Below are 16,604 nucleotides of genomic sequence, written 5' to 3'. Positions count from 1 at the left end.
AAATTGAAAAAATAAAATTCTGATCACGGGATCACTTTAATAAGAAGCTAAGTTTGACATTTCACTTCAAAACCATGAATTTCAAAAAACACTGTCAGATATGCCAGTAAATATTGAAAGAGTAGGAACTACAACAATCAAAATGTGATACTACACTACAATAGTAATAGTTTCCTTTGTGACTTAACATATCAATGAGAAATGAACACATGTTGTTAAGTTTGCATTATTCTGTGAGCTGGGGGTTGATAAGGGAGTAATGTGGCCAGCACAATGACATCTTTACTTTCCCTTACAAAATATCAGGAAGCCAATCTGATATTATATACTAACATTATATATAACCTGACAGCTGGAGGTTCCTCACGAAGGCCGCGGGAACACATTTGAGACCAAAAGAAAATCCGCCGCCGAGGACAAACGCAGACGGCGAAAAGATAATCTAAATCGACCACCTGCGGATAATGGTTATGCTTGCCCTGGATGTCGCAAAATATGTAGGTCACATCTGGGGCTGCGCAGCCATGGGAAATACTGCACTCCTCACTAACCTTTGGACTCGAAGACAAGCCTTATTATATATAACCTGTAAGACTAAAAGTTAACGAGGTTTTCAAAAGACCAGCATATTGACCAAGTCTTGAATTTTAACAAACAAATTGTAGCTGGATAGAATTTTCAAGGGCTAACTAAAAAGCTTATTTTAAGAAACAAACAGACACTTGGGATTAAATTAAAAGACTCTTTATACTTCAGATAAATACTGTTGAAGCAGCTAACCAATACATAAATATGGGATGGATAGATGTAGATACTATGCATAAGTACATAGAACCAATTTTCTAGAAAATGTATTACATCAAAAAACTAGATTTAATATCAAGTTCATGTCTATGGTTAGCTAGTATTATTTATATCATTTACAGTTGTTTATATCTCTTTATCATTTACAGCAAATGTATTTATAAACCAACTAAATTTTATTCATTTGTTTTCAATAATCTACATTTGTACTGGACTATTTTTAATCCCATAAAAAGAAAGTCGTCAAATTTACCTTGTGGCAGTAACATTATAGGCACAGGTTCTGCTCTCCCTAAACCTTCTGGTCCTAAACCTTGACCTGTGATATAACCCATTTTGGCCATAAGTTTTGATCCAATGCCCTGAACAGACAAATCAAAATTATTTTTTTTTAAATTAGTGTCATTAAAAAATAAAAACCTAATATCCCTGGAAAAATAGACTTTAAAAAAAAAAGGCTTTATCTGGAAGAAAAATAAAAACTTCCTTCAACTATTGAACTCTGAAGAAACTTCTCACAATATCCTAAAGCCAAGACAAAATTTGTCTAAAATTACAGTTTTCTGTGTTGCTTTATTCTGTCCCCTCTTTCAGCACTTAATTCATCTTTATTAAATATTGTTATAAACCTGGTGGTGACACAGATGGGGGTAGTGGTGTGAGTGTAGTCAGCCGACGCAAATTGCTCCAGGCCAGCGCTAGATGAGCGGTCAACCGTGACAAGTTACGACGGTCAGCCAAGTCGAGTGCCAACAGGACGGTTCAGGAAGGATCGCCGTTGTGAACAGAGCTCAGGGGTGTCACGAGGGATGTAGTCATGTGACGAAGCTAGAAACGTCGAGCGATGTTCCGTCCGGTTCTAGAAGGCCAGCAGGGACCTTATATAAAGAGTGGAGGTGACACAGTCAAAACGGTTCACGACAGAAGGTTCACGGCAGGGGCTCAGGACACGGTCGACTACAGCACAGTTCAACGGTGTGGTTCTGTACGGAGCATTACGACGGCTCAGTGCGGAGTACTTTCAAGTACAGTTGAGACGAACGGCGTCTTGATCTTGGTCTGTGATCGAGTCCGACACAACGAGCCCAGTGTGTGAAGTCAGTCCTGAACTGTTGAACCCAGTACGAGACGGAGAGGCCAGTGCAAGAGTTGATACGGCGGTACGGTGTTATTGGAAAGATATTTGTACAGTGTACGTGTTGCCAATTGTACAGTATTGGCTGTTATTTATTCAACTATTAAAGTGTTACGTTACTCTGGAGCCCTGAGTTGTCAAGTTCTTTACGTTGGTGGTGTATGGTGCAGTTTGCAGAGAGCCTGGATAGTGAGATTCGTAACAATATTATAGAAAGGTGGAAAAACAAGTATTTTAATTGGTCAAGTTAGCCAAATATGTTTAAAAATCAATGGATGTAAAGTGGTCAGTGAAAAAAATATGAAGTGCTTACATATTTGTCACAGTCTTAGTTGACATTGCATGATCTAAAGTTCACGTCATGTTAATAGTTTAAAAGACACGTGGAATTCCTGATGTAGAAAACAGGAAGTAGAATGAAAAGTTGACTTTGAGTTCAGTCAAGTCAAGTCAGTAAGGTCTTGCTCCCGGTACAGGAAGGTTGGACGTTTCTTCCTGGACTGGTGTATATATAGGCATATAGCATGAAAGTCGATGGACTAGTCATTGTTGATTAATAATATTTGAGAGTTGATTTCATAATGTGCTTATTGGATACAAAGGTATTATTCGTATTTCAATGGATATCTATAGTTGAAGCTCCAGTGTCACTAGTAGTAATTGTTCTTATTGTTACCCGCTGAGATGCGGACGTGATTGATACTTTTGATACCGCTGTTATGCGGATGGGATTATTATTTCTTGACTTGTAGCACTAACAAGGAGTGCATATTATTATTATGTTGTAAATAAAATCTTCATGTTGTCTGCTGAACGGACTTGAGTCAGTCGTATAGTGTTTGTCTCGTCATGTGACTAGAGCACTTCAGGAAGTAAGAACCCAGTATTACACCATTCAATCAGTCTCTAATATTCAACGTTCATTTACAATATTCCAAAAAGGAATAAAAGACAGGCTGTAAGCAAGGAAAGTAACATTCTACCTCCACCATTGATGGATCTCTTCCCTCAATGTCTAAAAGTTCTTACTTTCGTATGTGTTTCCCAAGCTCCCATTTTATCAGTGGTCTGTGCTGGTGTCCACATGTATGCTGGCCTTTCGTCATCATCGTTGTGTGACTTAGCTGTGTCCCTGTGGGCGTCATCATCACTTTTATCATCATCATCCTCACTATCACTTTCACTCTCTGAAACAAGTACAAACAAAAACTCTATTTCAAAATTCATATCGTTACAAACCCCATTGTTTAATAGACAAATATCTTTAGAGCACTGAAGATTGAAAGTAGAAAGTTAAAAAAATTGATCATGCTATGTGAAGGATAATGTTACTACATCACTAGCCCACACTTTCAAGGATTTACATTCTTTTTTTTTTCTTCACTTTTAAAATCATCTTACTTCAGGTTCACTTTAAAGAAATCATCACTACTAACACTCTAGCAGCACTCCTAATTTCTTTTTTTTCAAAAGTTATTGCAGATAATTTCATTGGAGGATCTCACCTAGAGGTAACACATGCTCCACCAGTACTGTACTCTCTTCTTTTTGAGAATCAAATCTGACATTGACCTGATGATCATTACAGATATCCACAACTGTTCCTGGATACCAAACTTCATCTGTGAACTTAGCCAGGCACCGACAGCCTTCTTTAATTTTACTGCAAATTTAATTTTAAAAAAAAACAGAAAAAGAATCACAATTATACTGTACATATCAGGTAAAAATGTATCATAACTAATTTTAAGCATTCTTTTATAATTAGCCTTAGTTTGTTTATTTTAATGTGTTTTTAGATCATATACATTTTTTTAATTACAAAAAACAAAATTCTTTTTATTTTGTGGTGTAATTGTAAAGCTTTTAAAATTTAAAATAGTTGCACTTGTGTAATTTCTTAACTGCTAAAGGTGACACCATTCCAACCAAAGATAATGTCCAGGCTATTATCTAATTTCTAGAAATGAGCACAGGTGGCGATAAAATAATAGAATTCAAGCGCAAACATTTTATTTTATTAAAATAATGTTCCCAGTTATCATCATAGTGTCCCACAAAGGTAAATACTTTTATTGTGTTTGTTTAGTCTCTATCCTAAATAATGATGTTTTTTGATCAGACAATTGGTCAACACAGTTGTGAATGCCATTAGGTGTGAGCTCTGTGTGACATTATGTGAGCATGACTGGCCTGAAAGTGCCGCCTACAAGTTTGTGTATAGCATAAAACTCCTTTATCCCATTTTTCTATTATTTAATTTTGCTGTAAAGATAATTTTGTTAAATAGAACCCTATCACAAAGACTGACCTGTGGTCAGGTTCAATAAATGGTTTCAGCTCTGACACAAGAACAGGATGACCATGAGAACGTCTAGTATAACAGAAACAAAGAAAAAAAAAAGAATATTATATATAATAGTCACTCATATTTTAGTAAATGCAGGTGTTTTGTGTATTAAAATTTATAAATAACATTAAGATACTTACAATTTTTCATGAGTAAGCAAAAGTCAATATTAAAAATGGCAATTTTTAAATGAATACACATACATTCACCTAGTAGCTAACACCTCAAAATTTGTACAAATCCTGTCACAATACCTAAATCACATTATCTGTACTTTGTAGGATAAACTATCTAATTAGATATCTGACATTTACCTACAGTCCTGATCTGAGAACCTACACTGTCCATCCAAATAATAGGAACAGGTAATGAGAGACGGATGAACTGGATTCAGAAATATTACACGCACCTAGGATGAGAAATATTATGAATAAGTAAAGATGCTCAATTTCAAAAGCAATTTAATTGAATTATAAGATATATAGATTATACAATAAGCCTAATGTATGCATGTGAAGTAATTATTCATGGACCAAGTATTATAATTATTACATATATAATGGGGCCTGGTGTAAAGTTTGATGATGCACTAATGTCAGGTTTTCATATTCATTCTATTTGAAGGCTGGCATGTGATCTCAATGGCCCAACTTTAATTAGCTTAATTTACTTTAGTATCATTCAACTGTGTTTATGAAATAAGAGACTCTTTTTTGTTAGTTAATTGCTTAGTAGATTCTATGTAGATTTATAAAGTTTGAAACTCACCATAAGAAAGGTATACAGATAAAGGCTATTAAATTATTATGGAACAAGAGTTGGACAAGTATTACACAGTAAAGAGTGTAAAAGATCTTTCTCATATTTTATATAGTAATGTGAAGATCAGTCGTGACGTTCTATAGGCCCCTTTTGTAAAAGAATATTATAAAATCTTTCACTGTATTACAAACCATACTTCCATTCCAACCGGCCCTTTCAGCGTCGGCCCACTAACCCATTTCAACTTGTGTCTGGCTCAAGAAAAACTGGTCGCCCCCCACCTCCGTTACGTGAATGTGATAAAACAGGATTTAAAATCAGTGAACATTGATACTGACCATTGGGAAGACATAGCCATACACAGCACCAGTTGGAGAGAGACGGTGACCAAGAAAGCTATGGACAGCGAAAAAATATGGGCCTCTTGAAGAAAAGCATGCCACACGGAAAATGGCCGGCTCCTCTACCACCAAAGCAAAAGCCACCTTGACCTGCAATATATGTGGACGGGAGTGTCTCTCCAAAATAGGGCTCCACAGCCATATGAAAAAGTGTTCGAGATGAACCATAGGCATTCTACGACTGAAGGAGGCCAATATCTATATTACAAGCCATATTTCCATTCCAACCGGCCCTTTCAGCCTCAGCCACTAGCCCATTTCGGTGCCAGAACACCGGCATTTGCCTAAACGCCCATGTAGCAAGTCCACCACTGCATAAGACATAAGAACACAGACAAGATCGCATTCAATGTTCTAAAAGAGGAACTTGACTTTCACACATTGAAACAAGAAAAATATAAAAAATACTTTAAAAAAAAAAACAAAGCTTATATTAAGTGTAACTGTATCAATTAGTTTGGATAAGTCATGTAATTATATGTATGACAGACCTAGACATATAAATCAGTGCGATGGAAATATTTTTACCAATTGTTTTTGTTTAGCTTTTAGCTTTCTCAATGCGCTATGATCCTATCACTTGCCTGGACCAGTTGTGAAAGGGAGGGGGGGGGGGGGGGGGGGAGAGAGAAGGGGGTATCTTGGTGTATGTTTACATGATTGTTTTTTTTATAAATGCATTTAAAAAATGTTCATTCAGGTCCCAAAATTCAAAGAGACTAATTAAACTTAAACCACCACATCTGTCAAGTTCATTGTTCAAGTTACCCAACAAAATAATTAATTACCAAGAAATAATAGTGCGAAATTTAAGTTTAATCCGAGATTGGGTGTGGGAGAAATAACGTGAATAAACTTTTTACCAGACAGAGTGAGCTGGTATAAGGTTTGTAAAAAAAAAAAAGAGATTGGGTCCAAATCTTGTCAAAATACTGCAAGACTATAAACCATTTTTTCTATCACCTAACATTCTTAACATTAAACATGTTTTATAGATTTACTTACCATGTACTCTTTGGCATCAGTGATGTCAGAGGGTGGATCAGCAGACCATATCATGGCATTGCCGTAATGATGACCTCCGTATTCATGGTGAAAAGGTGCCCTACACTTAGTCCCAATTAAATCAGAAAAATATGAACTACCATCAGCAGCATCAACGTCACTATCATCAGAATCAGAGCTATCAAAACTGTCTGGGTCTTTGTCTATTAAGGATGAAGCCCCTGCACAGTGTGAAGTAGACTGGTTGGTCGATGAAGAATCTATATTAGAGTTTGCTGGGCTTAACTCATCAGCCAAAGATGACTTTTAGAGGAAAGAGATGAATATATATTAAAATAGTTTGATAATTTTATGAAAAAATTCTTTAATCCAACTGCATACTTTAAAGATTTAACTTTTGTTTACTTTTTATGTTAAAAATTATTTCCAAATTATCTACAAAAGTATAGCCACAAGAAGACATTCTCTATCCTTTTAAGTTATCTGAAAATGATAAATTAATACTATAAAAATATAATTTGAACAATTTTATGGCTGAGTCTACACATTTTACAATTAATAGCATGTTTGGTCTGCAGCTGCATACAAGTGATCCTTAAGTCACAGGTAACATTTCAGTTGATTCCTATATATCTGACCACATTAGGAGATATCTTTTTGGTTCCAATAAAATCTGATTGGATTATACGAACATTGTCTATGTTAACAAAAATTACTCTAATATTTGATCCAAATAAGTTAATCAATGAATGGGTGGTATAGTATACCAGATTTGAAAGTTTTGATAGCATTGGTGTGATCAGTTAGTTGAGTATTCATTTTTTCTTTGCCTCAACTTTACTCAGCATTTCAATAATTTTAAGTGAAATTTCATTCAATAATCTGATAATAACAATGTTAGTATATACATGCTTTTTTATATAGCCATTTTAATTTCTTCAAACATAGTTGTTCTTATTCAAAGCAGAAAACATTTTTTCCGTCTTTGACAAGAAAAGAACAGATCCAATTGTTGCATGATAGTGATGAATAAATGGCAACGTACCATAGTAGAACTAAGGTAGAATAGTTTTTAGAGGGGACCTAGATAGTCAAGTCAGATGTCAGCCTAGTACCAGGTCACTGCTAGGTGCTGTGGCTGGTTCAGATGCCCCTGGGTTCAGATGCCCCTGTTCAAGTCCTTGTCAGATATTATCTATTTTTAACCATATTTATAACTATTGCACCCAAGTTCTTTTATATGATAATGTCATGTTTGTTCATCATTTGTTTCAGCACCAAAGCCTCAAACTCCATTTATATCACATGTTCATCATTTATTTCAGCACCAAAGCCTCAAACTCCATTTATATCACATGTTCATCATTTATTTCAGCACCAAAGCCTCAAACTCCATTTATATTACTTGCTAAATAAATGGATACATTTACTCTCAGGCCAAATTTGTTGTCTCTGGAATCAGAAAATACTCGGAATACATCTGAGTTCTGAAAGTTTTTTTCACTTTAATAAAATGAGGCATAGGTTGAATTCATTAACACATTAACAATGGCATCAAAATCAACTTGACACAGGTTGTGTGGTTATGTTTTTTCATGAAATGGTCACTGTCTGATTGAGAGTCCATATTTCTATTATCCCCACAAAATAAATTTCTCTAAATCCAACTAACATTCTTCTGCTTATTTTATGTTCATGCATGACAAACTTGCAGTGTGATCATTAAAATACAAAATACTGATCTGTATCTGCTTACAAAGACCTTCCTTCAGGGAACAGTACCAGGAAAATGAAGAGGCAGACAGAGAAAGGGAAGGGAAGACAACATAAAAGAATGGATGGGCCTGCCATTGAAAGAGGTTCTATCCAAGGCAAAAGACAGAGAGGAATGGAGAAAGACAGTCAACAAATTTGTCTGGAGCCTCAACAGTTCAACAGACTAAGGGATAGGTGAAGGTGATCTGTTTATAGTATCATCAACAAGGTGTTACCTGGAAGGCAGCAAACTCATCATCTAATGATGTAGATGTTGAACCAACAGGGACACTCTGTTCATCAAGAGCTTTTAATAGTCTTGCTTTCTTCAGCTGCAGTAAATTGTCTGAGGATTGAAACATTTGCAATTATTTCCAAGTTTTAAACAAAACAAACAAAAAAATACAAAACAGATTGTAAAACAAATAGCAATTGCAATACACTCTAAATGGATATAAATTATAAATGTCACATATTTTATATTTCAATGTTGTATTTGTGCAGCATATTTAAGACAAAAATTTTTCTTTAAAAGATATTTATTATTTTATGTTTGCTTGTTTCTATTATTTGATTTGATGATCAATCCTAGGAAGACAAAATAAAGAAGAGGGTGTGGAATTAACTTTCCTTTTCCATTATTAGTTTTATGAATGTAACCCTAGTCCATTATAAATATATTGACATACCTTCAGTTAATTTGATAAGTTCTAGTAGGTCATCCCTCAGTTGATTTAAATCTGGGGTCTCCCCAGCTACTTGTATTGCTTGTTCAACTTGTGACAGCTGCAAATACAAAAGAAAGTTTCTTTAGAAAATATGTTTACAAATAATAATAATTTTTAATTTGTTTAATTAAATTCATACTCTGAATATTTTTCAATTGAATAAAGTAACACATACACCTGCAGAATAGCTCTATAAAATGCATCACTGTAGAATGTCAGGAGGAGGTATGGCGAGAATGAATGTTAGTTTGATATTTTGGTATGATTGTTATATCCCCTTGTTATGAATGCAAAGTGTTGCATGTGTTGTGAACTGAGTGATTAAGTCTTCATTGAATGTGCGAGAGAGTGTGTTAAGTTAGTAGCAGTTATGGTTAAGATTTGAGAACCCTTCCTATAAAGTACAACTCACAGTAAAGATAATTATAATTATATATATATATATATATAGGACTCATTGTTCTATCTGTTCTGATGTTCCAGTTGAAGCAAAATAGGAAGAATGAAATTTTAAATTTCTTTTATTTTTGCTTCTAAGGATTCTCGCCTTTTTCTAAGTTTATAATTAGACATCAAATTTAAGCTTGCAATGGCTAACAATAGTTCATGTAGTTCAATTCAAATCATCCTAGGTTGGACCAAAACCTTGCATATATCATATGTAGGATAAAGAACTAAATATAAAGGTTCTCGATACCGGAGGATTAAGCCCCCTTTGCCTTAGTTTGGCACCTGCATGGAAAGATCTAGTAGTTGAAATAGATAGACTAAGAACAGGAAGCAAACAAGGCCCCAATAGGATACCCTGGGTGAGCTGACATCAGTGTCCCATTAGCTGGAGTGGCGTGGCGATAACAGTATAGGAATATTTCACATATCAATCTCAATCTAGTCATGAATGTTAATCAATGACTTAAACTCTGCTAAGACAAGTCATTGGTTTTCCTGGCTAATTCAGGCAACCCATTCCATTCTCTAATGACTAATCAATGGCACTAGAGAAGAAGGAGCACTTGTACATCAATCTACTGATCTAGTCTAGATAACAGTAATAGTAGATAATATAATACTAGTATTATTAGTATTATGTTATAACTATAAATAATAGTATAATAGTAATACTAATTAATAGAATCTAGATTATGATTATAATAATTATTATATTATTTTAATATTTTACTAAATTATAGATTCTAGATTTCTAGATCTAGATCTAGTAATCTAGTATTATAAGTAAAGTATTTTAATAAGTATGTTAAGTATGTAACTATGTATTATAATGTATACAATAACTTCAATCAATAATTATAAGACATAAGACTAAGTAATAATTATAAGTAAGTACTTGGACTTAGAGTACTTAGACTTAAGTAGTAAGTTAAGTATACTGTATAATATAATAAAGTGTATAATTATTTTTTTTATGTGTATACATCTAGACTAGTACTATTAGTATTACTATAACTATAGTATAGCCATAGGACATGATAGGTCTCCTAGTGAGTCCTAGGTATACTCAGTAAGTTGAGTAAGTCATAGATCTACTATGATAACTATGATTATGATCTAGATAATAATAGTTAATAGTAATAAATTATTACTATTAACTATTATTATCTAGATCATAATCATAGTTACTAATAATAGTAATACTAATACTTCTAGATCTAAGAGACTAAGTCACTAATAGTAATACCTGCAATTTATACACTTCCAATGAAGCTTCTAAGTTATTTTCTTCGTTTTGATTCATGTTATCTTAATAAGAATATGAATTGAAATAGATCTAATCTAGATTTTATACAATAGATCCAGCTCTCTACGCAAAGAAAATCAAAAATAATAAATAGGAAAAGATCATTCTACAATTAAAAAAATATAATTCAAGAGTAGTTTCTCTTTCTTTCCAATAGCAGACGACAAATTCTAGATTATAGATACTCCATAACCATAGACTCTTAAATTATATTATGAAATATGAGAGATCTAGATCATCTAAAAATGCATTGGGCATGATTGGATAATTATACCTAAACTAATTATTAGATCTATTCGTTTTTAATTTGACTCTAGAGTACAACTACAATCTAGGTCTAGTATCTATAATCTACTCTAGTCTATAAAGTCCAATAAACTCTTTCAAACTCTTTGAGTTGACTTTGTAAAAAAATGCCCAATACTGGCAAAATTAGAGGCAAGAAACGCAAATTATTAGAAGGTACTTATCTAGATTATAGATTTAGATCTAATAATCTAGAATCTAGTATGATAGTAGTAGGCCTGCTGAGACTGAACACCACTAGAGTGGAATCTATTCATATTTATCTCATAAAATACAGACGTTGCTTCAAACAAGAAGATGAATACGTCTTTCGCTTGTCCCTAAGTCAATTCAGTCTTGCATACTTGCATCAGTGCATTTTAATCAATGATTTAAACTCTGCAAAGTCGTTGGTTTTCCATGCTGATTCAGAGGCAACCCATAGGCCTAATATTCTCTAGATCTAGAGAGACATCTATATGATCTACTCATCTAGTCTTGATCTACTCATCTAGATTCTAGATCTAGACTAATCTAGAGTCTAAATATAGAGTAGGCTTAAGACCATGATCTAGATCTAGCATCATACTTGCATCAGTGCATTTTAATCAATGATTTAAACTCTGCAAAGTCGTTGGTTTTCCATGCTGATTCAGAGGCAACCCATAGGCCTAATATTCTCTAGATCTAGAGAGACATCTATATGATCTACTCATCTAGTCTTGATCTACTCATCTAGATTCTAGATCTAGACTAATCTAGAGTCTAAATATAGAGTAGGCTTAAGACCATGATCTAGATCTAGATAGGCCCCCTATCTATATTTATTACTATATTATATAAAGGGTTGAGATAACCACTGTCTGTCTGAAAGCAACTAAGACTACTTGAACGCTCTCAGAAAGATGTTTGAGCTCCATTATGGACATACGGTGGCAAGACCGCACTACAAACAGCGATGTCCTCACAAACGCCGGTATGGACAGTATAGTGAGTATAGAGGGACTTCTTATGCTCCGACCGTTACGCTGGGCAGGACACGTGTCCTGCTTGGGGGACGAACGTATGTCAAAAGCAGTCTTTTTCGGTGAGCTTAAAGGCGGTCGACGTAACAGACGTGCCCAACGGAAATGCCCAACTTGTTTTAACTGACATAGAAGAGAGCACCGGGTTGCAGGCGGCTTCAGAATGAGACAGCTGGAGGTCACTTACAAAGGCCACAGGATACATATTTGAAACCAAAAGAAAACCCGCAACCGTGGACAGACGTAGATGACGAAAAGAAAATCTAAATCGACCATCGGCGGACAATGTGGCAAAATATGTTGGTCGCAGCTGGGGCTGTATAGCCACGAGAAATACTGCATTATTATTATATAAACGTCATCCTGATCCAGATCTATATAGCCTATATATTTAAATCTAGATTCTAGACCTTTTATGTCTCTTTTGGAAGCGAGTTGTAGCTCATGGTGTTTTGGAGAACATCTGTTACACCATCCTCCTGTATTACGTCTAGCTTTGGCAACTTTAAATGTTTAGGCAGCTGCATGCCAATATCATAAGCTCAGTCTTACAATAAGTCTCACTAAGACTGAAATTCTGGCCATCTCAGAAATCAGAAATACTCACGATAAGCATTGGAAATCACGCCCTTACGTTGGGGTAGAAATTTAATTTCAATTTACATACCTGAGATCAACTATTGCTAGAAAGCTCAATTTAGACATTGAGGGGACGAAAAGAATTGGAAAAGCTTCTCAAAAATGGCAAAACTCTTAGACAAAAGAATGAGAAAGAAAGCTGCTCTATCAGATAGCCCTAAAATAGTTGCTTTCATATGTATGGAATATGGAAACCTTTTCCACTCGTGAATCGGCTTGTTTATTCACATCAGATTCTGTCTGGATTCAAGAAAAAACCAAAGCCATACGCACAAATCTTTCACAAAGTTAAATTGTTTGCAATGTCACGTACAAACTCCATCAGTTGCTTTTTTCGTACATTGGCAGTATACATGGAAGACGTCTGTAAAGTTGAAGGTACTTTGTCTTGCTTGCAGCTTTACTTCGTTCTCCAGCATTGTACCTCAGAATCTTGTTCCCTGTTCTCTGTGGAGGTGAGTAATCAAAATTTGTAGACATTGGGGTGATGACCTTCCTAAGACAGCTTTGGTTTGATCAAAGAGAGATGCAACAGATAATCAAGATTTCTGATTAAACTAGAACACACATGTGAAACAGACACATCATCATATACCTAACCCATGAACGGGTTCACCATATTTTTAAAACATTTTTTTTAGCAAGTTATGCATTTTAAGCATTGGTGAAAAAGGAGAATGTGATAAAATTTTGAAATACTCACTTTCTCTGAAAATATGGCATACTTTTAGATCTTTATTAATATTGAAGAAGATAGAGGTCTCAACGAAAAATGCTGACCAGGACCTTCACTAACCAAAATCTGGTACTTTTATACACATCATATATAAGTCAGGGATTATGTTTGGTGACCATATATATATATTGGGTGACCATATATATATTGGGAATCTGGCAACTTTAAAACAGGATAGATGTTCTACCCAGAGCATCAGTCAAATAATTAACTTTGCCGTTGTACATTCCACTATTTAACAGAATATCCTTATTTTTGTATTTTATGTCCATAATTTAGTGCAGGCATCTTTGGGTTATGTGTAGACCTTCAATTTGTTAATAACATTATTAATTAGATTATTGTGTCAATGTTTTAGACTTTCCTAAAATATCCAATTATTGAGTTTTAATTTGTAAAAGCAGCTTGGTCACATTCATCTAGAATATAGATCTAGATTTAATTGAAAACTAAGTACAACACAATTTTTCATCAGTAATCTTCTAGAAACACTAAATAAAATAGATTATGACTATGTGGAATTATGAAGAGACTTTTAAAATAATTGTTTTGATTTTTATTCCCAGAGGATTGTTCTAACAAACCTCTCAATTTAAGGTCAAAGCATGTGTGCAATTCAAGCTTAAAGGATTCAATGAGCTAGTAAGATGCTTTGTCACAAATTGTCATTCTGTATTGTTATATTTAGAAATGTTTCTTTGTTATAAAGAAAGTAATATTCTAGAAATGTTTCTTTATATAAGGAAATATATTCGGACAATATAAGTCCTTCTTCTAACACTGCTTTTTTTTTTTTTTTTGAAAAAACAAGTCTCTTGAAAATTGAATGATAAAAGTGAATATAAAATAATAATATAAGTAATTTCAGTATTACTGTTGGTTATACTTTCCACTATTTAAGAGTTGTAAGTATACTGTATTACTATATTAGTTTACAAACTTACTGTTCTTTTTTACATTTGCATTTAAAATCATTGTACATGAACTTTATTAAAGTGCATCAAACTTATTTGTAATTTTTCTTAACTTCTCCAGTGGTGATAATAACACAGATGGTTTGAATACTGATGCATTAAATGAAGACACCAATAGTGAAGGAAATGTTAATGCACATGAGAAATGTGAACAAGAAATCTCAGATCCACGTATGATAGATAAAAATGAAAATACACTGTCTTCATATGAACCTCTAACACAAGGAACTCAAACATTTTCCAAGACTGTTATATTGAAAAACAATGATGAAAAGTTGGCAATAAACAATTCAACAACCATAGTGATACACAATGTAATTAATGACATGCTGAGTGCTGATGAGATAACAAATTGTATTGAACGTATAGCAAATATTGGTGACAACAAAATGAATGACTTAGATCAGCTCAAAGTTAATCTTTCTACTGAGTGCAAAGATGACAAAGTAAAAGTGACTAAAGATTTTTGCCAGCAAAGTGCCAATGTTTTATTGGTCAAGGAGTTTCTACCTTTAATCTCTGCAGTAACAACCATATCAGAGGATAATGGCAATAAGCTTTGTCCATTAGAAAATTTGGAAAACGTAACTGAAAATGTTATAGATGCAACAAAAGTAAACATTACAACTGACATAAAGACTACACCAGAAATATTTCATGCATCAAATGTCTATGATCTAAATTTGACTTTCACTAGTGGCATCTCACAGCAAATACATGATGAAACAATAAGTTCAATAGTACATCCTGATAATGATATCAATCAAACACTGCATCTAGATTTAATCAAAGAGAATATGTCTAAAGAAGATGCAATTTCTGAAGTGAATTCAGATTGTTGTCACACATTAGATAGTTTGGTTCAAAATCCAGTTCACTCTAATAATCCCACATGTGATACAGTTCACATTGCTAATGAATCAACTAAAGAGATGAATGTATCATCACAATGTATTGAAGGTATTGACAATAACAGATCTGTAGATGATGGACATTCTAATAAAATATATGAACATGTCCAAACATCAGAGCTGCTAACTTATGCATCCTCATCTAAAGATAATCAAAACAACAATGCATATGCTGCAATATCTGATCAACATCTAATTGAACTAGTTCAACTGAGTAACAGATCTATGAATGATAAATACAATAAGAAACAGCTTTGTGATGAAACTATACCTAATAATGATTTGAATCACTTGAACAAAAATGAATCCACCTACAGCCACGATAATACATCATGCTGTCAACAAACAACTGATGTACAAGTTGTAACAGATAGCATAACAGATGCAGGTGATGCTTTAATAGCCCGCTGCCCCTATGCTACAGAAAAAATCCAAACAAATACCTGTCCACCTCATGATATAACAAATACCATGGAACCTGTCTATCCCAAAACACCAAACACACAAGCTACTCTTAGTTCCTGTACAGTTTTGGAAGATGCACACAAACCTAACACTAATTCAGAGGTTGAACAAAGAACCTCGACAATAGATGATCTGCATAACTTTCAGTGTTCTTTACCTAACTCTGACTCTCAAATTGAACAAACTTTTACAGAGCACTCAAAACATTGTAACTCTGACATTTTAACAAGTCCAACTCCTGAAATTCAAAGTTTGAACTGGCCTAATGTTAATGATCTAAATCAAAAAACATCTCAGCAGAACTGCAATACTGACAGAACAAAAGTCAAGTCAGGAGATTACTGTACACCTGTAGCATGTGTACAGCCACCAAAGCAAATCTTCCCAGCTTCCAATGAAAGTATTAAATCTGGCTTGTCAGACTCACAGATGTGTCAAATGCCCACACAAAACTTTATTGACACCTTTGAAATAGACACTCCTGGAGCAGATGACATCGAGGTCAGTGAATTTGAACACTCTTTTTCTAATGCTCAGAGACATACAAGGGAAGTTATTGCTAAGAAAAGAAGCGAAGGTAATAGGTTTGTAAGCAGTATACTAGCCCAGCTAAATGAAATGAATCAACAAATGTTGGTCTTAAAAAGAAAAATAGCAATAGTGAAACGTGAGTTAATTGGCAACCAACAGAATCAACAAACTTCTCAATTTTTTTCAAAGACTAATAGTAACTTTTCTTTTTTTAAATAGTCTTATGTGCAGTTACATGTATTCTTTGTTCCAATTTTTTTGATTTTTTTCAGTTGTTTATTATCAATATTTTCTGCAAGAATTGAGATGTATTGGTTTAATAAACACTTTCACAAAATAGTC

The 16,604-nt window shown here is 34.0% G+C and overlaps 2 protein-coding genes across 2 annotated transcripts in view; one reads left to right on the top strand and one right to left on the bottom strand.

The window, feature by feature from the left end:
• Nucleotides 1-10,774, bottom strand: part of LOC106074233 (zinc finger CCCH-type with G patch domain-containing protein-like) — a 45,952-nt gene extending 35,178 nt beyond the window's left edge. The window contains exons 1-9 of the mRNA XM_056040528.1: nt 10,637-10,774; nt 8,902-8,998; nt 8,449-8,558; nt 6,458-6,760; nt 4,604-4,698; nt 4,251-4,313; nt 3,445-3,602; nt 2,969-3,126; nt 1,058-1,166 (exon numbers count right to left, since the gene is read on the bottom strand). Coding sequence (XP_055896503.1) covers nt 1,058-1,166; nt 2,969-3,126; nt 3,445-3,602; nt 4,251-4,313; nt 4,604-4,698; nt 6,458-6,760; nt 8,449-8,558; nt 8,902-8,998; nt 10,637-10,693 — 1,150 coding nt within the window. The 5' untranslated portion in view covers nt 10,694-10,774. The remainder of the gene's footprint in view (nt 1-1,057; nt 1,167-2,968; nt 3,127-3,444; nt 3,603-4,250; nt 4,314-4,603; nt 4,699-6,457; nt 6,761-8,448; nt 8,559-8,901; nt 8,999-10,636) is intronic.
• A 307-nt stretch (nt 10,775-11,081) lies between these two features.
• Nucleotides 11,082-16,599, top strand: LOC129928334 (uncharacterized). The gene is made up of 3 exons (XM_056042303.1): nt 11,082-11,158; nt 13,948-14,023; nt 14,417-16,599. The coding sequence occupies exons 1-3, from the start codon at nt 11,110-11,112 to the stop codon at nt 16,479-16,481; spliced, it is 2,190 nt and encodes a 729-aa protein (XP_055898278.1). The 5' UTR covers nt 11,082-11,109; the 3' UTR covers nt 16,482-16,599.
• The last annotated feature ends 5 nt before the right edge of the window (nt 16,600-16,604 follow it).

The sequence above is a fragment of the Biomphalaria glabrata genome, chromosome 9 (genome assembly GCF_947242115.1).
Source record: "Biomphalaria glabrata chromosome 9, xgBioGlab47.1, whole genome shotgun sequence".
Lineage (NCBI taxonomy): Eukaryota > Metazoa > Mollusca > Gastropoda > Planorbidae > Biomphalaria > Biomphalaria glabrata.
Note: the sequence above shows the minus strand (reverse complement) of the source record. Positions and strands in the feature narration are given on the sequence as shown.

Excerpts from the sequence above, each read along its gene's own strand:
- LOC129928334 (XM_056042303.1), top strand. The coding sequence starts at position 11,110 with ATGCCCAATACTGGCAAAATTAGAGGCAAGAAACGCAAATTATTAGAA. Across the intron at positions 11,159-13,947 it reads GAAACGCAAATTATTAGAAG|AGGATTGTTCTAACAAACCT; the intron begins GTACTTATCTAG and ends TTTTATTCCCAG. Across the intron at positions 14,024-14,416 it reads TTAAAGGATTCAATGAGCTA|TGGTGATAATAACACAGATG; the intron begins GTAAGATGCTTT and ends TAACTTCTCCAG.